General features: G+C 54.1%; 8 protein-coding genes and 2 non-coding genes across 10 annotated transcripts; 6 read left to right on the top strand and 4 right to left on the bottom strand.

Moving 5' to 3' along the window:
• Positions 1 to 1,741: 1,741 nt before the first annotated feature.
• On the top strand, positions 1,742 to 3,202 carry W97_06009 (uncharacterized protein; the record flags this gene model as incomplete). The annotated part of the gene is made up of 3 exons (XM_007783888.1): positions 1,742 to 1,906; positions 1,954 to 2,359; positions 2,415 to 3,202. The coding sequence occupies 3 exons, from the start codon at positions 1,742 to 1,744 to the stop codon at positions 3,200 to 3,202; spliced, it is 1,359 nt and encodes a 452-aa protein (XP_007782078.1).
• A 312-nt stretch (positions 3,203 to 3,514) lies between these two features.
• On the bottom strand, positions 3,515 to 3,599 carry W97_06008. Its single transcript has one exon. It is a non-coding gene; the product is annotated as a tRNA-Asn (tRNA).
• Positions 3,600 to 3,795: 196 nt separating this feature from the next.
• W97_06007 (uncharacterized protein) lies at positions 3,796 to 4,686 on the top strand (the record flags this gene model as incomplete). The annotated part of the gene is made up of 2 exons (XM_007783887.1): positions 3,796 to 4,377; positions 4,513 to 4,686. The coding sequence occupies 2 exons, from the start codon at positions 3,796 to 3,798 to the stop codon at positions 4,684 to 4,686; spliced, it is 756 nt and encodes a 251-aa protein (XP_007782077.1).
• A 1,405-nt stretch (positions 4,687 to 6,091) lies between these two features.
• W97_06006 lies at positions 6,092 to 6,176 on the top strand. The gene has a single exon. It is a non-coding gene; the product is annotated as a tRNA-Asn (tRNA).
• Positions 6,177 to 6,597: 421 nt separating this feature from the next.
• Positions 6,598 to 7,893, top strand: W97_06005 (ATP phosphoribosyltransferase; the record flags this gene model as incomplete). The annotated part of the gene is made up of 5 exons (XM_007783886.1): positions 6,598 to 6,614; positions 6,672 to 6,706; positions 6,780 to 7,304; positions 7,366 to 7,506; positions 7,652 to 7,893. 5 exons carry the CDS (start codon positions 6,598 to 6,600, stop codon positions 7,891 to 7,893), a joined length of 960 nt encoding a protein of 319 aa, XP_007782076.1.
• A 462-nt stretch (positions 7,894 to 8,355) lies between these two features.
• W97_06004 (uncharacterized protein) lies at positions 8,356 to 9,976 on the bottom strand (the record flags this gene model as incomplete). Its single annotated transcript, XM_007783885.1, has 3 exons — positions 8,356 to 8,647; positions 8,744 to 9,239; positions 9,343 to 9,976. 3 exons carry the CDS (start codon positions 9,974 to 9,976, stop codon positions 8,356 to 8,358), a joined length of 1,422 nt encoding a protein of 473 aa, XP_007782075.1.
• Positions 9,977 to 10,211: 235 nt separating this feature from the next.
• On the top strand, positions 10,212 to 11,234 carry W97_06003 (uncharacterized protein; the record flags this gene model as incomplete). The annotated part of the gene is made up of 3 exons (XM_007783884.1): positions 10,212 to 10,540; positions 10,602 to 10,947; positions 11,031 to 11,234. The coding sequence occupies 3 exons, from the start codon at positions 10,212 to 10,214 to the stop codon at positions 11,232 to 11,234; spliced, it is 879 nt and encodes a 292-aa protein (XP_007782074.1).
• Positions 11,235 to 12,129: 895 nt separating this feature from the next.
• Positions 12,130 to 13,843, bottom strand: W97_06002 (uncharacterized protein; the record flags this gene model as incomplete). The annotated part of the gene is made up of 4 exons (XM_007783883.1): positions 12,130 to 12,526; positions 12,617 to 12,973; positions 13,036 to 13,419; positions 13,497 to 13,843. The coding sequence occupies 4 exons, from the start codon at positions 13,841 to 13,843 to the stop codon at positions 12,130 to 12,132; spliced, it is 1,485 nt and encodes a 494-aa protein (XP_007782073.1).
• A 1,083-nt stretch (positions 13,844 to 14,926) lies between these two features.
• W97_06001 (uncharacterized protein) lies at positions 14,927 to 15,508 on the bottom strand (the record flags this gene model as incomplete). Its single annotated transcript, XM_007783882.1, has 2 exons — positions 14,927 to 15,305; positions 15,390 to 15,508. 2 exons carry the CDS (start codon positions 15,506 to 15,508, stop codon positions 14,927 to 14,929), a joined length of 498 nt encoding a protein of 165 aa, XP_007782072.1.
• A 2,314-nt stretch (positions 15,509 to 17,822) lies between these two features.
• Positions 17,823 to 20,394, top strand: W97_06000 (uncharacterized protein; the record flags this gene model as incomplete). Its single annotated transcript, XM_007783881.1, has 2 exons — positions 17,823 to 19,109; positions 19,222 to 20,394. The coding sequence occupies 2 exons, from the start codon at positions 17,823 to 17,825 to the stop codon at positions 20,392 to 20,394; spliced, it is 2,460 nt and encodes an 819-aa protein (XP_007782071.1).
• Positions 20,395 to 21,121: the final 727 nt, after the last annotated feature.

Here is a 21,121-nt window from a genome sequence, read left to right as displayed (position 1 = left end):
TTTCACTGCAACCACCATGGTGACAGATAACGTCCGCTAGGGAATTCTGCGCTGGATGGGGGTTTATACCAGTGCTAAGGTGCTACTAGAGAGATTATTAACTAGGCAGCTATCTGACTAATAGAATAGACAACAGACTCATGAATCATTTTCAGAGGTCTACGCTACCACGAGGTAATGCAATCAACCCTACAACCACACCATCACGCATATGTATTGTAACTTTATATGCCATTGAAAGCTAGCATTTACTATCATGGCGATGTTATCTAGGTAGCCATGTGAGCAAAACGCTCAAACTGGGGGCCTTGATATTCAGCTGATTCAGCTCATGTAAACCTCCTTGCAGACGTTGCCTTACACTTGGTGATCGGGCGATGGTTTAGAACCGACGACTCCAATCGCGAGTGGGATGCTTCGACTGCTACAAATCTGGAGTCTCAACAATTTTTTGGAGATGATAAACTCATGTGTTGATATTTGTAACTTCACTGACAGGACGCCATTCTGCCTTGCAGCTATTGATCACCAGGTACCGCCTGGCCATCCACATCTCGCGCGTGCAGGGGCTGCGACACCCTCAAGAAACTGTCACACCCTCCCGCCTTTCCAGATTGACATTACATCCATCCCGTCTCTCACCGCCAGAAACTCCACAATCAGCCCTCCAGCTATCGGAGAAGCCGTGTGATGGGCGTCTGTAGTTTCCCTACAGCGTTGTTCGGCAAGCAGCTAGCGACTGGTTGGACAAGCCACGCACAGTCCAGACCGTAATCGACGCAGGCCCGCACGCAGGTCCCACTAACGCCACATCGAGATAAACCGAGATTGCGAGCGGCAGCAGCAAATGCGGGAACAACGTATCAGAGCCTCAAAAGCCACCTGAGCCAGCGTCTTGGAGGCCGGGCGTCGCTGCACGAAGGGTGGAAGGACCGGACGATGAAGCTGCACATTCCGACTGCTCTTCGACGGTTGTGTACAGAGGGAAACATGGAGAATTCGGCGCAGATGACGGTTGAGTTATTCTTTGGTACACCATTGCTGCAAAGAAGGCGTTGGTTTTCTAGTTTAACCTGGAGAAGGACAGTGCTTCGAGCTCTACACTGGTTCTCATACGTCCATCTTCTCCCATTCGGTCACTAGCAACGAGTGGATTTCCACTCATCCATGAACACACAGACTCGCTACCGCGCCCAGCAGCCATGCTTTGCTCCGCGTGCTGCTGATGACATGCAGGCTATCGAAAAGCCTTCACGCGAAACTGGGGATTTGACAGACCTAGTGGCCCCTTCCCTATATTAGCTCCTTGGCCACTCCAAGCACTGTTGCTGGCGGACGTCATTCGTCAACTCGAGCCTTCCACGCATGAAGCACAGACGAGGACCAGGCACGGCAGACATCGAGATCCAACGCCTTTCGAGGGTTTGGCGGAACACCTGCCGGTCTACTGTGGTCCTAGCTTCCAACTACCGCTACCAGTAAGGCTAAATGCCGCCCAGCTGGACCGTCTCTGCACCAGCTAGGCCTGTTCCTCGACTCTGAAACGCCTCTGTCCTGGCAGCGTATGTACCTCTAACACTAGCGACTTTCTCCGGCTAGCAGTCCAGTAGACCCATGGGGACGGCTACGACCTGAATATATCAGGCTGGCCTCCCGTTCGCATGGTAGGCTAAGGTCTCCTCTTTGCTTTATCATAGTCAGATCACGCTCTACTCATCGTAGACCATAAAACTATCCCATAATGTCTGCTGTCTTATTCTACAAGAGACCTGATCTGGTTTGCAAGCTGCCTGGTCCGCTGGGCCAGTCAGAATGCCAGAAGTATGTGGAGAGGACACTGAAGAAGAAGGGCAGCATCCCACCAGCGCTGTCGTTCGATCGGATAGTCGCCAACAAAACATTGCCAGTATGTCGAATCACTCGAAGTCCGGCCACTCTTACTGACCTGCCCAGCCATGCAGCTTAATTGATTTCATGGACTATCTTCTTTACGTTTCCTTCGACGCGGAAAACCTCCAGTTCTATCTGTGGCTCCACGACTACACGAAGCGGTTCAACGCTCTGAAAAAGGAGGAAAAGGCGCTCTCCCCCGAATGGGGCGCTGAAATCTCCGAGGAGCTAGTGAAGGTCATCAAACTCAGCCAGACTGCAGCCAACTTGGAGAGCTTAGGTTTGATCGACAGCGACGACTCAGCAAAGGGCCCTTCGTACGCGCTCACCGAGATCGCCGGCGCACACGGATCGAGACCGGTATCAGCCGGAGGAACAGACTGTTCCTCATTTATCTCGCACAAAGTATCCGCCCCCGATCTCGCTCAGGAAGTCCGCTCTCATGACAACAACACCGGTGGTCTGAACTGTCAGTTCCCCTCACACATCCGTCCATAAGCCCTTCCACCGCTGACTATCAACAGCACCCGCGCTGCAGCCCTTCCGCGCAGAAGTTGCCAAGGCAATCGCAACCTATATTGCGCCGGACGCACCACGCGAACTCAACATTTCCCACCGCGACCGCGAAGCCGTACTCCAAGCATTACAACACACGACGCACCCATCGGCCTTCGCACTCGCCTGCACCCTCGTCGAAGGCACACTGCGCGGCGTGAGCCACCCCAACTTCATCCGCTGGACCATCTGCAACGGCAACAAACCGCGCGTCATCGCCGTGCGAGGCGCCTGCGCCAGCAACATCGTGCTTGGACTCTTACTAGCCATCTTCCTGACGCTGTCGAGCCTGAACAGATGGTACCGCGTCCTCGCCTCCGTCTGGCTTTTCATTGGCATCAGCGGCCTCATCGCCGCCTACAAGGGCCTCTGCATGATCCTGCACACGGGCCACAAGCGCACCGTCAACCCGTGGGAGGACGTCGACAGGGGGTCCATCTACACCGGCCCCGACTCTACCAAAGGGCCCGACGACGAGGAAGCAGCGTTCGCGACCTCTGAGCGAGCGGTGAGTCCGAAGCCCAAGTCGTTTGACTCGTTTGGCAGCTCCAACTCTTACCTTGATGAGCCGTGGGTGGATGCGGAGAAGCGGAAGCCGCTGCTGAAGAGGGTTTTTGAAAAGACGACGAGAGTCCAGGACTCGAGTCTGAAGGTGTTGCAGGATCGAATCGTGTGGCAGGCGCAGATAACGGCGCTGCTGATCACGATTGTGATTACCGCTGGGTTTGTGGCGCTGCCCAAGGGGGAGTTTTTCTGAGCTCTCGCGCGTAAAAGTATGTTTCCTTAGGTACGATTATGATCGGGTATACCCTTGCTTGCTCTCTTATAGCTTGGCGTCTAGGGGTGCTTATGCTATATTCACGTTTTGGCTTTCCTCTATTGTACAATACCTGGTCTGACATATTTCAAGTGGTGGATGTTCATCACTAAGTTGCCTTCCCGCTATGTGACCGACTCCCGTGCGATATCCATACCCTTCTAGACACGAAATAACTCGCCAACGTCCAAGGCTCCGTGCACTTAGTCTCTCCGTCCAGCTAAGAGCTAAAAAGCAAAATGAAATACGTGTCTCCCCCGGGTGGGCTTGAACCACCAACCTCTCGGTGTACTGCTGGGTAACAGCCGAACGCGCTAGCCAATTGCGCCACGGAGGACTTGAGAGTGCTTCACTTTCGAAGCGGGATTTGGCGTTTGATTTTAGCTGGACAATTTATAAATGTAGTCGCGCTCCTTAGAGATTGGATTGAATGTGACGTTCTTGTGAAGCCCGAGCTCGTTGCCAAGCTCTTTCGAGGAATTGCTACACCCGACATCTCCATACATCACCATCAAGACAACACGCGACCGACCATGTTCCAGACAACGCTACCGCTCCGCACTGCGAGGGTGCTCAGCAGGCAGATGCAGCCCCTGCTACGCGCACCACTACCTACAGCAGCACAATGCCAGTTCCACACTGCTGTCGCTAGACCATTCCAAACCGCATCATCGCGAACGCCGTCTCTATTCAATCAACGCCCTTCCCTCGTCAGTAGGACAATCCCCCGAACAGCCATCCAGTCAATCAACATCACCACCTCCCCCCGCCATGCCTCCACAATCTCCGACCCGACCTCTGCAGCCGCAGCCGCGCCCCCAGCAAATGAACACAGCCTGACCTGGAACCGCTTCCTCGCGCTCCGCAAGACACGCCGGCGTATCTCGCTCGTTTCGTCTATCATCTGCGCCGCTGGAAGCACGTTTGTGGGAATAGCGGTGCTGTCTACGAAGGATATTGATGCCATGGGGAGTCAGATCCTGGGACTGGATCCGATCATCGTGCTGGGCATGAGCACGATTGCGTGCACGGTTGTGGGGTGGCTGATTGGGCCGTTCTTTGGAAATGCGGTGTTTAATGTTTGGTATCGGGGGTTGAGGAGGGATATTGCCTGGGTGAGTGGATAATCGTTCCGCTATGTCGAGGGCTGCAGGATGGAGCCGTACACCTTTAGCGGACTATCTTGAGCGCTCCCTCTCCCGGACTGCTGCGCAACTATTCGTCATGCTAACCCGGTCGGGTCTTTACAGAAAGAGCGCGAGTTCTACGCACGCATCAAGAAGTACCGCGTCGATCCTTCATCCTCCTCCATCCAGAACCCCGTCCCAGACTACTACGGCGAGAAGATCGGCAGTGTGACGGACTACAGGCGGTGGCTGAAAGATCAGAGAGCATTCAACTTGAAGAGGGGAAAGGGAGTGTAAAGGCATCGGCGGAGTAGGGACTACTAGCGAATGAGAGCATTGGAACACGTGGATAACACGGGTATCGTATCGAGAGCGACCGCTTGATCCATGGCCTAGGATGTGTATCATATGCAGGAGCTGGGCTTACTTGCATCACCACCCCTTTTGTTTCCTGTACACTGCTTGGCGTTACATCGTGGGCTAGAAAAGGCCTTTGGCTAATGAATCTCCATTCCGGGTGTAGGAGGCCGGTTACATAGTATATCAAACTGCTCATCGAAACTCTACAGTGCAAACTCCCCCAAATCTATTAAACCCCCATCCACTATCTAAATCAACTTACAAAAAGTCAAACTGACGAACCCACACCTCACTGAGCTCGTTCGCCCCAACACCAGCCTTCCCGACCCCGGATTCATGAAATACCTCTTCGCGCCCATACATCCCTTGTGCTCCCACAGCTCGCACGCGAAGCCCTGCGCCGGGTCCGGCCCGAACGAGCGTAGCTGCTTGCTCCACTCGTCCGGCAGGTCGTAACATTGGTTGACTCCGAAGAATCGCCACGTGCACCTGCGCTGCCAGTCGGGGGCGTTGCACATGTAGGCGGCGCCGCCGTTCGGGGCCCGCTTTTGGTAGGTGGTGTTGTGGGTGCTGTGGGAGTTGCAGTAAGCTGCTCAAGCCGCTTCGACGCTCGCGGTGGGAGGGCCGTATTGGACTGAGGTCGACGGGTCTGATGCAAAGGGTGAGAGCGCCGCTGCGGCTGCTGTTGGGGTATACAAGAGCATGGTAAGAAGGTGCATGTTTGATGTATCACGAGTCGATTTCTTGGGGACTTTACTTTTGTGTCAATCACTGCTCATTATCGCTTCAATCGCAGAGGCTGGATTGTGGAACCGGGTCAATCAGAGTAAGCAGGCTGAGCGAGTTCCTTTATTTGTCCAATCTAGGAAGCCTCAGCTCGTACGGTCTTTGAGGGCTTTGAAATAAGACAATGGTATCCTTGTCCTTGCTCCTGTTATTTCGAAATACTGGCTTTCGTGCATCATTCTTGCTAAGGGAAGGACATAAACAGTTAACAGTTGGAAATACGAAACCAACACTGGGCTAGAGATAGAACGGGATACTCGTTACTGCTATCGGCTGTTCATTAGATGATGGATCGAGTAGAAGCGCATACAAGGTGATTCAATGGGAAGTCAACTGGATCTTCTCAGCAATTCACGTCATATAGCGAAGAGCCTCTAGGAAACTATTGATACTTTACGTCTGTACTGCCTCTAATGCGGTTCATGACGAAGGAGAATCGAGAGGGCATCCAGTGATTGGACGGAGCCGCTGATGGGAGACGTAACGTAACAAATCTGTAATATGGATTGTCATTGTCAAAAATTTCCTCAACCACCAGATCTCGTGGGATGTGAAATCCTCCGTGGCGCAATTGGCTAGCGCGTTCGGCTGTTATCCAGCAGTACACCGAGAGGTTGGTGGTTCGAGCCCACCCGGGGGAGTTTAGACTTTTTGCATTCATTTTGGAAGTCTAGGTGGCTGTTTTGGCTGTTCTTTTGCTTCGTACACAGAAGAAATTGATTTTGGTTGAAAATGAGGCTAAGAACCTGCCCTGAATCAGGAGAACTCTCCGACGGCGGAAAAGCTTGACCAGCAGCTTGCGCAGATCAGCCCCACGTGTGCCTGACAGCCTTCAAAATTAATCCCCCACTACTCTCGTGTCATGGCCTTCAACCCTCAACAGATCGGACGTAGATATCTCGTGCTCTTCTATTACGCCGTAACTCGCGCTGGTGCAGAACGTCCAATATCTCTACGGACTTTTATTCGCCTGGGATACCAGGTTTTCCAACCCGAGGGCATACTGTGGAAAGCGATTGAGCGCGAGGAAGCAATTTACCACGAGCGATAACCGGCGCAATCATGGATTTGGTAAATCAGTAAGCTATGTGGCCTATAAGGAATAGTTCGCAATTGCTGACCCCAGCTCTACACAGCCTCAGCGACCGGCTGCTCTTCGCCGTCCCCAAAAGTACGCTCGAGTCATCTACGAACGATCCGGGCGCTTCGACCTTATAACGGACTGCTGCTGACGACGGCAATAGAGGGCCGTCTTCACTCCGCAACTCTCGACCTCCTCTCCGGCAGTGACATCCAATTCCACCGACACTCGCGCCTCGACATCGCGCTCGTCAAGAACCTCCCCATCGCGCTCGTCTTCCTGCCCGCAGCCGACATCCCCACATTCGTCGGCGAAGGCCGCGTCGACCTGGGCATTACGGGGCGTGACCAGGTTGCCGAGCATGAAGCGGTGACGCCACCGACGGACACGACGGGCGTGGAGATGGTAATGGATTTGGGGTTTGGGGGGTGCAAGCTGCAGGTGCAGGTCCCGGAAAAGGGGGAAGTGCAGAGGCCTGAGCAGTTGATTGGGAAGAATGTGTGTACGAGTTTTGTGAATCTGGCGGAGGCGTATTTTAGGGGGTTGGAGGAGGAGGAGGGGAAGGGGGAGGTTAATGGGAACAGGGAGGAGGGGACAAGGAAGCTGAGGACGAATATCAAGTATGTGGGCGGTAGTGTCGAGGCTGCGTGTGCGTTAGGTGTTGCGGATGGCATTGTGGACCTTGTTGGTAGGCCTCACTTCGCCACCCTCCTTACTGAAGACCGAGTAATAATGGTGATACGGTACAGAATCTGGCGAAACTATGCGCGCTGCAGGCCTCAAAGCAATCTCCACGGTTGTCGAAAGCACCGCCATCCTCATCAAGTCGAAACACCCGAGTGATCCGAAGATGGTCGACTTGATCGCCTCGAGGATACGCGGCGTTATAAGTACGTACACTTCCATTTCAGTGAACTCTGGGCTTCGCTCGCCTTCCATCCCTTCCTCTCGTTCTCAATGTCTGTCTCTGTACCCCAGCTTTGCACTTCGTTGTCTTTTCAATTCCATCTCGCGCACACTGACATACAACCCCAGCCGCACAAAAATACGTCCTCTGCACCTATAACGTCGAGCGTCACAAACTCGAAGCCGTCTGCGGCATCACACCCGGCAAGCGGGCCCCGACAATCAACAGCCTCGAGGAAGACGGCTGGGTCGCCGTCAGTGCAATGGTGGAGCGGAAACGCATCGCGCTGGTGATGGATGAGCTTGAGGAGGTGGGCGCGTCGGACATCCTAGTTACGCGGCTTGAGAATTCGAGAACGAACGGTGTGTAATGGGAAAAGTGCTTCAACTTATAGACTTCATGGCGGCGTTCTGGGTTTGAAGGGAAAGAAATCCAGTAATCTGTGAACGGCCGAAAGCGGGCATCCTTTAAGTGGTATTGAATAGTAGAGAGGTGAGGCAGCTGTTCCTGGTCTGTCGGTAGCCTGCAGAGCATCTACGTCAACTGTCAGCATTCAAAGATCCTTCAATACCTTAAGCTTGAAAACACCGTGTGTACGCGACGTTGCAAACACGGAATCTTCTAAGTTCTCATTCCGATCAGAACGTGTTGAGAGTCTGACGTTTGGTAGTACAGTCTGTATGAAAGCCTCTGCGCTATCTATGCAAGTCCACTGTGCAGGGCTTCCCGAACCATGCTCTGTACAAATCTTACAGGTACAAAACTCTCTCATCAGCACGCTAACAGGTATCTACTACATGCTACTCATCCAACTTAACGCGAGCCCCTGAGTCTACACCCTCAACCGCACAGCCGCCCTCTCCAACTCTCCCACAATACCCTGCCCAGCAAGCGACCACTTCTCGCTAACAAACCCCTCAGTCACGGTATTCCTCAGCATACCGCTTGCGGCATAGTACTCCATGACCCCTCTCGCCTCTTCCCTACTCAGCCCCTTGAGTCTCAAAACCTCAACACCATCGAGCGCCTTGATGACCCTCTCGTCGCCCTTCACGTACGGGTTCCAGTGCTTCAACTGCCGCAGCTGGTGCTCAAGGAAGCTCTCTGGCTGTTTTCTCCGCGGTCTGCTGTTTTCATCCGGTGGTGCGAGTTCCGTACTTTGGGTGCTCTCGGTGGCTTGAGTTGTCTCAGCAGCCCGCTTCGTCTCCGCAGCCGCCAACGCATGTTCCAGCGCCGGCGTCCTGGGCTGGTTACTCTCGCTCACAGCGGCCATGACCACGCCGCCATTACCCAACTGCTTCTGTCCGCTCAGGTACTCCACGAAGTGGTTCACGAGCGCCAGATCGTGCGCATGTATGGGTTTCGTATCCGGCGCGAGATACGCGGATAACCGCATGACGTGCGCGAGGCCATCGAGAGCCATAAATACGGGCGGGCGGCCAGGTGCAGTCAGCTCCTTCCACAGGGCTTGGAAGATGGGCCAGGCGATGTCGGGGTCCCGAGCGCCGAGCTCGCAGAGGCGGTCTAGGGTCAGGTTGCGTTGGAGGGGCATGGGGAGGTCGTGGGATTGGGTGATTTGGAGGGCGGAGAGGACCGAGGCGTTAGCTTTGGAGATCTGGGAGAGCAGGTTCGCGGTGTAGGTTCGTTGGGCGTACTGGGTTGGGGTGGTGTTGGGGATGGGGGAGTAGGCGGTGTGGCCGATTGTGAGATCTTTGGCTGGGGTGGGTGTTAGCATCCCCGAGAAGAACCCTGAGAGCAGAGCGAACAAAACAAGCTGGAACAGCCCGATATCGACCGAGGAGTAAAAAAGCCGTCGTACCTTCTGGGAAATTGAGAACAACCCATCCCCTCATGAACGCCCCCGCCAGCCCCTGCAGCAGCAGCACGCTCTTTCCAGAATTCCTCTCCCCACAAAGCACCACCCTCCTCGTCGTCTTCTGCTCCTCCGCCTCCGCAACAACCCTTCCAATCTCCACCGTCTCCTTCCTCACCAAACAAGCCGGCCGCCGAAAAAGCCCCCACCCCTGATGCACCTTGAACGCCTCCACAACCCTCAAACTATCCACAACCTGTCCCGGCAACCCCACCACCTTCCCCACCATCGCCTCATCCACCAGACTGTCGAGCGTAGCATCCCGCAAGCCAGCAACCTCCAGCGCATTAGTGTTGGATAAGACAATACGCTTGCGGAGAGCTCTTCGCTCGCCGGGCGCCGGTGGACGTGCCGTCGACTGTCGGACGGTCTTCTTGATCCGCAGCGCTTTTGTACCGCGGGCGGGGGGGCCGCCGAAGGTGACGCCTTTCTTCTTGGCCGGGGCGGGCATGCATTGGCTGGCGCTGGCGGAGAAGGGCGCGGCGTGTCGTAGGCTTGTGGAGGTGTGCGGCGCGATTGGGGCGGCGAGGAGGGAGGATGGGGGGTGAGGGAGGCGGAGGAGACAGCGGGAGGACGGCATAGTGGGCATCTGAGGCCGCAGATGGGCGATTAATGACAGGAAGCTGTGGGCTTCGGCGCTGGACTGGGATCCAAGCAGATGTCCGGACGTTTCGAGCTTCGGGCTTTCTCCGGCACGACCCGAAAAAGTTCGGCGACTGCGGGAGAGACATGATATGAAATATCACGAAGCGTGGTATACAAGCCAAACTATTAGGAAAGATCCGCTTGAATCTACCTGGCCAGCACGATACACCATGGACACCTCCACCGCCCCGCAACCCGACCTCACCATGACCGACGAAGCCCTCATCGCCGCCGAAGACGCTCCCTCCACCACAGTAGAAGCGCTCATGACGGATACCGCGAATCCAGACGCCCTCGAGCCGCACTCAAAATCTGTCGCCAACAATCACATCAAATCCTCTCAGCCAATGTCCTCCTATCAAACGGCACCAGAAACACACGGCCAAGATGCGGACATGGTAGACGCAGCCGAAGAGGACGACACGCCCGATGGAGGTGTCAAACTGCCAGCCGAGTCGACCGAAGCCTCGATGAACGGGGACGCGAGCGACAAACGACCGTACGCCATGCCCTCCCTCCGTCTTCCTCCCCGTGTCCACACTAACACTCTGCCCCGACAGCTCCATCCACGTCACAAAGCCCACCCCCTACACCTTCGACCTCGGGCACCTCCTCTGCATTGATCCCAATCCGCTCCCCCCCAACCCCACCGAATCCGTCCTCGCCTCCACCGCGCGCGACTGCGCTCAAGCGCTCATAAACCAGCTGCTCACGACCTGCGCCATCACCTCGACGGCCGAGGGCGTGCACCTGAATCTTCCTGCGCCGGAGACGAAGCTTCCGAGAGAGAAGGCCGTCCCGGCGGCGAAGGAGCCGACGAAGTGGGAGAAGTTTGCCCAAAAGAAGGGGATCAAGGATAAGAAGAAGGAGGGGAAGCTCGTCTACGACGAAGCTAGCGGGGAATGGGTGAGTCGCCATCTCCAGTCCTGCCTCTTCGAGGCTTGGACCGGGCAAACCTATGCGGGACTACAGAGCTAATGGGGTTGCAGGTTCCGAAGTGGGGGTACAAAGGCAAGAACAAGGAGGGTGAGAACGATTGGCTGGTCGAAGTTGACGACAAGAAAGAGAGGGAGACGGGCGAGGCTGGTGATGCGAGGAAGGCGGGCAGGGAGGAGAGAAAAGAGCGGGTCAAGAGGAACGAGCGGAAGCAGAGGGCTAATGAGAGGAAGTCGACGAAGGGCAGAGTGGGATGAGCGCTGCTGGCCGGTATTTTCGGTATGATTAGGCTGGCAGAAGACGAGCAAGTCATCCAGTATGACGATATCCGCACGATCGAGAAGAGCAAATATCTAAGGCGGCATGCACAGACGGCTCGACACGCTTGGCGTGATGGCAGCTTTCTGCGAGCCGGTCATCGATGCGAGGCTCACGGGCGCGGTCGAGCTGTGCTGGTTTATGGCGGCGTTTGAGGGAGGCTTGCTGGGGCGCTTAAAAGTATTGGAAGGCGTGTCAGGGAGCTTGGAGCAGTCAGTCCATCTATCCCTCCCCTTTAGTGGGCGCAATCGGGCTTTGGCATGTCTACATGCTGTGTGTAAAGAATCAAGTGTATGCAAGAGCAGTCCATTGCAGCTGTTTGTCCTAACTGCTCCCGGCTAATGGATGAAACCACTCAAGTAATCGGAGGCTCAGATGTCCCAGCAGCAATATTACACTGTGTGGACCCTAGCCAGAGGGTCGCAATGCCAAAACGAAAGACATTCATGGACAGCCAAGAGTACTCGCAGCCACTGGCAGCGCCAGAAACTTCCCATTCGGAGGAGAGAGAAGTCGTTCTGTGACAATAGTCCATCAACTGTCTTGATTCCATTGCCAATATCAGGCTCTTTGAAGTGGCTGTCGCTCTAGCTCTTCGGGCTCCCGAAACGAGGTGGAGGATTCCACTTCTCACAGCGGACGCTGCTGACAGCCCCACCCAAATTCGCCTGTGGGTCGGGCAGGGACCACCCCCAGTTCACATACGGTTCGCGCGGGCAGTTGGGATTGCTACAGCGTGTGGCATCGTCAGTTGTGTTCATTGGTAGACACTACACGGCTTGAGATCTCCAACGACAGAAGGAAGCCAGTGACAAGGAGCGGGAAACGGTCGACTTACGCATAGAATATGCACCACGGAGCTTCCTCGGCCGTCGTGATGTTGGTCTTCACGGTCTTATTGAGCAGCCTCGGGGGAAGATTGTAACACTTCCCTGGCGCGAGACACACGCTCTCATGGTTGGAGCTGTTGCCGTCTTCAACGACCTGGAAGTAAGTGTTCTTACCCATGCAGTCCCACTGTCTGGCGCTCAGCGCTGGACTGTTCGCAGCTCCCAATGGCGGCTCCATGTCGACTTCCCTCCGACCCACGGTTTCTGGCTTTTTGAACTTGACGCACTTGACGCTGGCAAAAGGGGTGGACATCCATTTCAGCGGTTCGAACAGCGTCTTGCGGAGAGTCGAGGACGAACTGTACTCTCCGAGCCTTGCATCGGCCGGGCAGTTAGGCTGGCTATGGCGTGGATACTCCGTCAGCATACCCCCTACTATGAAGGACATTCACGAGGCCAGATGTGAGGACACTTGCATGAAGAACCTGCACCATGATTCATCCACTTCGGTCGCCAGCCAGGCACGGACGTCCTTGCCAAAGAGCTCAGCGCGAACGTTGTGGCATTCGTGTTCCGCTAGGCAGACACCCTGGTGATTCTTTCTGTTGTTCTTGTCGATCATCCCGAAGGCGGTGCGGTCGCCGCCGCATCGTTCCCCCCTAGCAGCCAGCGCAGGAAGACCCGATACCTCTCCTATAGCACCAGCCGCGTTCGTCGCGGAGTCGACGGTTTTCCGCCCAGGAAACTTCTCGCAGCTGACGCTACGGATAACGCCAGGCAGCCGAACCAGGTCTGTGCTGAGTGTTGAATACCACGTCCGCAGACCTTCCTTGGGGCAGTCAGGATCACTACAGCGCGATTGATGGGTCAGTGTTTGACTCCAACGAGGAACAGACAGCGAGAGACGAACAGGAAGAATGTGCACCACGACTCTTCCTCGTCCGTCCACAATCTGCCATGCTTGACCTTGCCCAACATGCCCGAGTGGATGTTATGGCATTCATTAGGTGCTAAGCAGCTGAGATCGTAGTTCTTTATGTTCGTCTCTTCGATCATTAAGACCGTCGTGTAGTCACCGGCGCATTTCTGTGATCTGACGCTGAGCGCAGGGACGTTGTTCGCTGCTCTTTCACTGATGTCTCCCAGTTTGCGCTTCGGCGTAGGAAACTTTACGCAGCTCACGCTCGAAACCCGTTTATTCATGAAGGGTGGTAACGTGAAAATGTACTGATCGCCGAGAGTCCAATAGCCGATTTGATCCTCTTTCTTAGCGTTGTTAGGGCAGTCCGGTTGCCTGAAATATGTTCGGCTTGTCAGCACTGTATTCTCCAAGCACAGCATAGGTGAAGATGAAGGAAGAGCCGGACTTACGCGAAAAAGGTACACCGCGACTCTTCGTCGCCCGGTGGCATGAACACTGTCGACACCTTACCCAGCAGCTTGGGGACAACACTGCGACATTCTTTCGGGGCTAGGCAGTAGAAGTGACTTACAGAATAATCCTCATTCTTCAGCTCGACGAAGGTGAACATTCCTTCACAGCCGGCCCTTCCAAACAAGGAGCTGTCCGGTTCCCTCTTAATAGTGTTGGCGTTGTTGTTTGCGAGTGATACAGAGTCTTTCTCAACAAGTCTATCGTACGGCCCGAGAATAGCAGCGGCTGCAACGGTCCGAGAAATGCTCAAGGCGGTAATGAGGCTGGCGGTAAGGTAGACCATGTTGATGTGGATCGCTTGAATGGTTGATATGTGTAGTTTGCTGGCTCGCAGACCTTCTGAAGGATGAGAAGCTGTGAGGGGAAAGTATCTAGAGGGTAGGCGTGGCGTGTTTTATTGATACCCAACCGCACTGCTAATTCAGTTGTGTGCGTAAAATGACTCCACATAAGGCATACAAGAAGGGAAAGATGACGGACTTTTTGACTCATTGGCTTGCTGAATACCTTACGGGCAGAGGAGGTGTGTTTATCTCCGAACCTATTCTGTCAATCTGTCACATTGTGGCGGTGACTGATCAATGCGGAAAGCGGCGGAGAACTGTAAGCGGTCACAGAATTTGCGTCCATTGCCGCTCTGGAGACTGAATTGACTCGTTAACTGATCAAAGAAGCATCACTCAAAGTATACCTATCGGATTTGAGCGGAGCAGTCTATGAGCAAAGCCTCGTGACTTTCGTCGTAGCGGCAAAGTAAATAAAGATTTTGAAACACTCAACGACGGCTAGTCAATGAACCGTTGAACTGCTTCGGAATGACTAAGTGTGAGCACCAGAGCGCTCAAAGTACGCGCTGACCGGGCTTAGCAAGGACGCGAGAGAACATTGCAGCAATTCTAGAGCTTTTAAGAGGCCTTGTATGAGACAGCGTTTGCGACTCGGATCTGCAGAATGCAGAGACGATCTGAGTGACCGGAGACTTTTGAGACCCGAAACGCCAAGCTTCAAGTCTTGAGAACATTGAAGTTAAGGGACATCTTCTAAGCACGACAACGGATACAACACTAAGTCTATAGACACGGATACGTTCAAGGAGCGCCGCGGCATATAGGCTTGGTAAAGTATTTGGTAGCGGGACCGAGACATGTATTGTAGCACCTATAATACGCGGGTTGTTAGCAATTTGTTTCTCGTGATGATGCTCTCAAGACTTTTTGATATTTAGGCGCCCTGCAGAGCAGAACGGAAGCGCAACTTAACAATTGAGGGATGATGTACAACCGTGTTTCGCGATATACATAAATAATTGGAGAACATGGCAGACAGTGGTTAGGAGTAAGTGGTCGGAATCAAGACAATTGTAGACTTACCCGCCATATCTCTTGCCACACTCGTTTTTCAAATCGACACACAATGTTCCGGGCACGCACGCCTCGGCCAGCACAGCGGCGGGGCTTATTGTGCTAGCCGGTGCCTCAGCCGTTCTGGTGACCCACTGCGGGCCCTTGATTTGGGGTGCGACATTCGTCGTGATTGTTGGAGCTTCAGGCGACGGCGTAGATGAGGGGGCGGCATCCGGAGACGCGGTCACAGTGGGGCTGTTTGTAAGCATCTCGGCGACCGATGCAGTCGTTACGGTTGCATTCTGCTCAAGGCTGGCTGTGACTGTGCTGAGAATGGAGGAAGCAGAGCAAGCTGGCTCCGTGTAGAAGCTCGTCAGCGGACTTAGGCAGGCATCATAGCAGCTGCGTAAGTGGTGATTAGCAGAGCGTACGGATTACTTGCTGCGGACGGGGGCGGGTAGAACTGTAGATAGCGCCTGTACTTACCCGCCGTAGGATTCTCCGCACGTGTTTGTCAACGTCTCGCACTGCGTCTGTGGACACTCAATCGGGCTGCAGAGAGCATAGGCGGCAAACCACAGCAGCGCTAGCCGGGAATGAATCATCGTGGCAGGTTGTCTCGCAGATCATTCAGAACACGAATAGCAAGCGTCTGGCTCAATCTAGTGAATCGGAGGTTGGGAAGTAATTGGAGTTGCGAGAAGATCGATGCAGAAGACACATTCCTGGGTGGTCTAGAGGACTTATATAATCGATGATCCGGGAGATTTTGAGAACGCAGCCACGAAAATACGACGAGATTATGACGTCTACAGATACGTCGAGGTACAGCTTCCTAGGATCAGAAGACTGCCTCAACGTCTCGTCCGGCATGAGCGAATCGCGCACATGTCCCTTCATCAAGATCTTTCCTCGATGGGTCGGCCTCGAACGATCAAGATATGCCGAAAAAGAAAGAAGTCAAGGTAGAAACTAAACATTCCTCACAATCCTGCGGAGCGCGGCGCAATGCAACGCGTGTTCAGCTGTTGGTATGATGCCCATTATGCCAATACTTGGGGAATGTGTGAGCGGGTTGAGTAAGTGTCTCAGCGGATGCATTCCGAAGCGGTGGCCAACGAGCACAGTAAAGGCGACCGGTCCCTTCTCCGAAATGAAACCACGTCACCGAAGAAAGAGACGAACGACAGTTGCCTGTAATGCAAGTCGACTGACTCGGAAGCGCGATCCGCCGATCATGCCCTGATACTTGGGCCGGGAGATTACGGAGACTATTCTTGTAGCCAGATCAGAACCAAGATGCCCGAGAACCAGGACTGCAAGCTGAACAAATCTGAGATCCTTGAGGCCTGGAACATTCCGATGGCTGGTTCTTGCCAGGGATACTCCTCACGGGGCGTCAGGCAGCGTGATAGGATGAAAATCCGGTGGGAAGTCTACCGGTGGTTGTGATCTCAAAGCAGCCCCTGGCAGTGCTGTAAAACTGAAGACCTTCAGTATGGAAGAAAGCCCACCCCAACGATTGAAGGGAAAAGTGAGTCTGTAGCACGCCGCCAAGATTTGCTCAGCTGCAAACGATACAGCATATCTCTTACGCTATCAGTATTTTCGAGCGGCGACATAGGGTGTTATTGGTAACAACGGAGGCTCCGACAGAGAGGAGTGGAAGAATAGAAAAGAGAATCAATGAAGAAGGTTTGGAAGAGCACAAGAAGAGGAGATATAACGAGAGATACTGTGGGTTGCTGACTACTGTCGCCTTGACGCAGCTCATGGACACAGTAAAGGGACATGGCTCTGATGGCCGGTTGACTTGTTCAGAAGCCGTCAAGCTCACTGCTCGTAATTTAGAGACAAACTGAAGCGTACCCCGGTTGATCCGCTACTCTAAACAGGTTCTTGTCCTATATTCGAAGATCATCACGGAAGTGCTCTTCAAAGCTTACGGGTCTGTTCCTTCCCTTGACGTGCCGATCGTGCTCTTGCAAATCCTGTCTTCAATTTTGGAGGTCAGGACAAGCTTCTGGTAGATATCGGTCGTCTTGTGCTACATTGCTATGTTGAGCAGCAATCCTACGCTACCTTTCCCGAAACGACGATTCTCAATCCAATGCACCGGAGTGAATCTCCGTTTTGCCTTGTGTATGTCACTTCGCGCGTTCTGACTATCATTCTTGAATCGTTAAATTGTCATTAACGCCGCGTGTTAGTACTTCGTAGGTAAGCGCTCAAAGAAAGTCGCGGTATAAAGCTAGCGGTAAGAGTTATGAGAAAAGTAAGAGCAAAGAAGATGTGTATGGCAACCGGAGCTGAAGGCAGTTGATATGTACTTGTAAGTTGATGTTTCATCATGAAACAGTGAAATGGAGTCTCGGAGGCCGAGGTTCAACAAAGTCAGTCGACTGACTCGCGTGCGTTTCCAGCCCTCGTTCTCTACTACAATCAGGCTTCAGTTGTATATAGTGAACCTCTCGATGTAAGTGCTTCTATCCTCCCTTCAACAGACACTGGCAATCACTGTGGTTCTTCGGTTCCTCTATCCGTCTGCGGACGTGGGTATCCGCAATGGTTATGGTTCCTGCAACGGGCCGGACAAGGAGGCATCGTACTTTGTTACTCAATAGTAGCCATAACTTCTGTATTAATCACAAAAGCGCCTATACCAACCGCTCAAGCAGTTCACAAGTCAGATGCTGCGAGCAATACCACCGTTATCCCTCTGGCTATTACGCCCCCTCCGTCCCGTAGCATAGTTCTATTCCATCAGCCATTACGGGAAGCGCCCGTTCTGCGCTTAGTAGAGCGCGACACTCACGTCCGGCGGTATTCGACCTCGTCCACACCTTCCGCACTGTCCGCAGCGTTCACAGCCGCAGATCGCCTACACACCATACCATTGCTCGGTCAAGCGCTGTCACAATGACAAAGTCCGTCTGCATCATCGGCGCTGGCCCGTCTGGCTTAGTTGCGGCCAAGACTCTCCTTCATGCCGCTCCCAAGGGCACATTTAGTGTCACGGTCCTCGAGAAGGCCAGCCGCGTCGGAGGGATGTGGGCGCTACAAAAGGGTGAGATTGGAGAGAAATGCAGCCCGGGCATGGCAACAAACCTCAGTCGGTTCACCGTGGCCTTCTCAGATCTAAGCTGGAATAGCGTTGATCTGGCAGAGGGTACGCACGATATGACGGAAACGAGGAATGGCAATCTAGACCCGGGTACGAGGCAAATCCCTATGTTTCCCAAGGCATGGCAAGTTGGACGATATCTCCAAAACTATGCTTCGGAGTTCATACCATCCAGCTGCATCTCCTTGAACTCACGTGTCACGAGCGCCGAACATGTTGAGCATGAAGGAGGCGAGAAGTGGAAGGTAGTCTGGGCCACCCCGCGGAATCCTGGCACTCCAGTCTCCGGATACCTGTCTGAGGACCAGATTACACAGCCGCTTCAAGGCCTCGCCGTCCACGAGAGCCTCTTCGATCACCTGATCATTGCCTCGGGATTCTTCTCAGAGCCAAGGCCACTGAAGCTGGAAGTTCCGCTCAATCAAGAGGCACAGCCAAACTTGCCATCGAAATTAATCCACAGCTCGAAATTCCGTAAGCTTGAGGACTTGCTACCAGAAGCCCATCAGGGCGGTGGAAACGTAGTTGTGATTGGAGGCGGCATGTCTGGCGTAGAAGCTGCTGCCACTGCTGCATTCAAGATCTCAAGTGCTTGCTATTCACCTTCAAGATCAACCAAGTTCGACAATCTCAAAGTGCATCATGTTTCATCCCGTCCATTCTATGCCATTCCGCGATATCTGCCGCAAGAATTGGACCTTAGATCAGCTCCGACTTTTGCACCCTTGGACCTTTGCTTCTACGATTTGGGACGCAGACCAGAAGGTCCGATCATGGCAATGAACGGCCTGATGACGAGTGAGCGAGCCGCTAAGACGCACAAGTTCTTACGAGCAATGCTGGGCGGAGGGCCAGCGGATCAAGGATACTCAACAATGGATCATACCGCAGATGAGGCAAATATGCCGGCATACGTTGCTATCAGTGACAACTATACTGAGTTCGTCCGGAGCGAATTGATTGTACCTATCAGAGGGCGCGCAACGAAAATGGAGGTCGCTGCGGATGTTGAGAGGCCTGGCGAAAGCCGATTAAGGCTCGAGGTTGAGAGCGACATGGCCGGTGGCAGTAAGCAAAACGATGTACGTTGTTTGTCATTCAAAGCTCGTATTCGAATCAAAACCAAAATTTTCACAAGAGCATATTGTACTCATAAAACGCAATTTCGAGATATTGACGACCTTCACGAAACAGAGCAACGTTACGATCCCCAACGTCGTGGGCATCATCTACGCCACCGGCTTCTATCCCTACCCCTCCATCAGCTATCTCTCGCCTGTTGTCCGGGAGGTACTAGAATACGATTGCAGCTGTCATCGCCTTCCTCTGTTGCTCAGCGGAATGTGCACCTGTCACGACCGGATACCCTCCCTCGGCTTCGTCGGGTTCTACGAAGGACCGTACTGGGGGGTTATGGAGCTGCAAGCGCGTGCCATTGCAGCGAGGTGGGCTGAAGTGGGCAATGAGAAGCCCGCTGATGCTCACGTACACGGGAATCGTAAGACAGAAAGCTCAGGAGAAGCATCGACTGAAGAAGGCAGAGATAGCAACACAGAGCTCGGCTGGTTGCGCACGCTAAGAGGGGCAGTGCTCCAGTGTTCCACTTCAGTCCCGCAATACTGGATGGGCGACTACGTGGGCATTATGGAAAGTCTCGCAGCCAATCTCTCTATAACGCGAGACGACTCTGGCTTCAGTGGCCGCGCGGGGCCTTGCATACCCGCCCGTTATACGGATGGCGCTGGGGCCGACCGCCGCGACGCTCAGTTGCAGCTGGAAGACCTGCGCTCCACTCTTTCCGCGACCAAACACAACGCGCGGTTCGTTGCGGCCGCCGCGTTCCGCGGCTTACAGGGGAAATGGACCCTCCGCCGCCGACTGGACTCGAAACTCGCTGGCTTCCCATCCGGCAAGCTGGACGGCCAAGCGGACTTCTTTTCCCGACTGCCAACGGCTTCGGGGTTCGATGCGGAGTACCTGTATGTCGAGTCTGGCACCTTTACCCTCGAGAATGGGATGCAGTTGAGCGCGACGAGGAGATACGTGTATCGTTACCGTGAAGACAAGGATCAGATATCTGTGTGGTTCGTTAAGGAAGATGGGAGGAGCGTGGACTATTTGTTCAACGAGATGAGGTTCCGGGCGAGGCGCGAGCCTTCTGAACGGGGTGACCAAGGCGCCGAGGCTAGAGACCGAAATGTAGATAGGGGATGGATTGCGATAGGTGATCATCTGTGCGAGAAGGACATGTATGAGAGCGAGGCTGAGTTCATGTTTCGAGGCGCGAGGCTGCCGACCTTTTGCATCAAATACGTAGTCAAGGGGCCAAGGAAGGACTATATAAGCGAGACTTGGTACGACCGGTAGCAGTTGTGGTATAGATGTCAACGATACGACCTGCATTGCGCTTCCGTCTCCACACATGCAATCCTCGTAGAGTAACGCAGCATGCAACTCGAGCAAGAACGCCGTTTGGGACCTGATGCGCGCATGCAGTGTTTCAGCCGCAGCTAAGAGCCATCTATTTATGGAGCAGATTGAAAGACACAGTGCATCATCGGTCGTGTCTTGCTCTCGTCGTCGCCTGCGTGGAGATCTGGTGGCCTCTCCTTTATCCAGCAGCCGCGCTTAATCAGAGTTGAATGCTATATAGCCAACGGCTAGTCCTCCGTCCGCAAACTTCCGGAAACGGTAATGCCAGTCCGTTTCCCTGGAACATCGCAACTGGCTACTAGGCAAGAACCCCCCTCCCCTACCACGCCGCCAACCCGGACAGGCCCTGGTCCATTCAAAATGTTTCGCTGCACTTAGTTATCAAGGCGGTATCTTGATTCGGTGCCGTAGAACTGAATGCCCGGATTCATTTACGCGGGTGATTCTCAACTCCTTTATCGGAACGTAAACTAGCGAGGACTTTTGACATCCGCCTCTAATTTGGAAAAATCGGAGGGCGAAGGCCAAGGCTATTGGCGATGCTGTAGCGACTAGGGACGGAGCCGAAGATAATGAGCAAAACACATCCAGCGAGGATGGCTCCTTTAACGCCTCGGCCGGGCGGCGGGCTAAAAGCCAAGACCCGCAGCCAGACAAGCCG

The sequence above is a fragment of the Coniosporium apollinis genome (assembly GCF_000281105.1).
Source record: "Coniosporium apollinis CBS 100218 chromosome Unknown supercont1.29, whole genome shotgun sequence".
Taxonomy (NCBI): domain Eukaryota; kingdom Fungi; phylum Ascomycota; class Dothideomycetes; genus Coniosporium; species Coniosporium apollinis.
The sequence above is the reverse complement of the archived record's forward strand: the minus strand, read 5'-3'. Positions and strand labels throughout refer to the sequence as shown.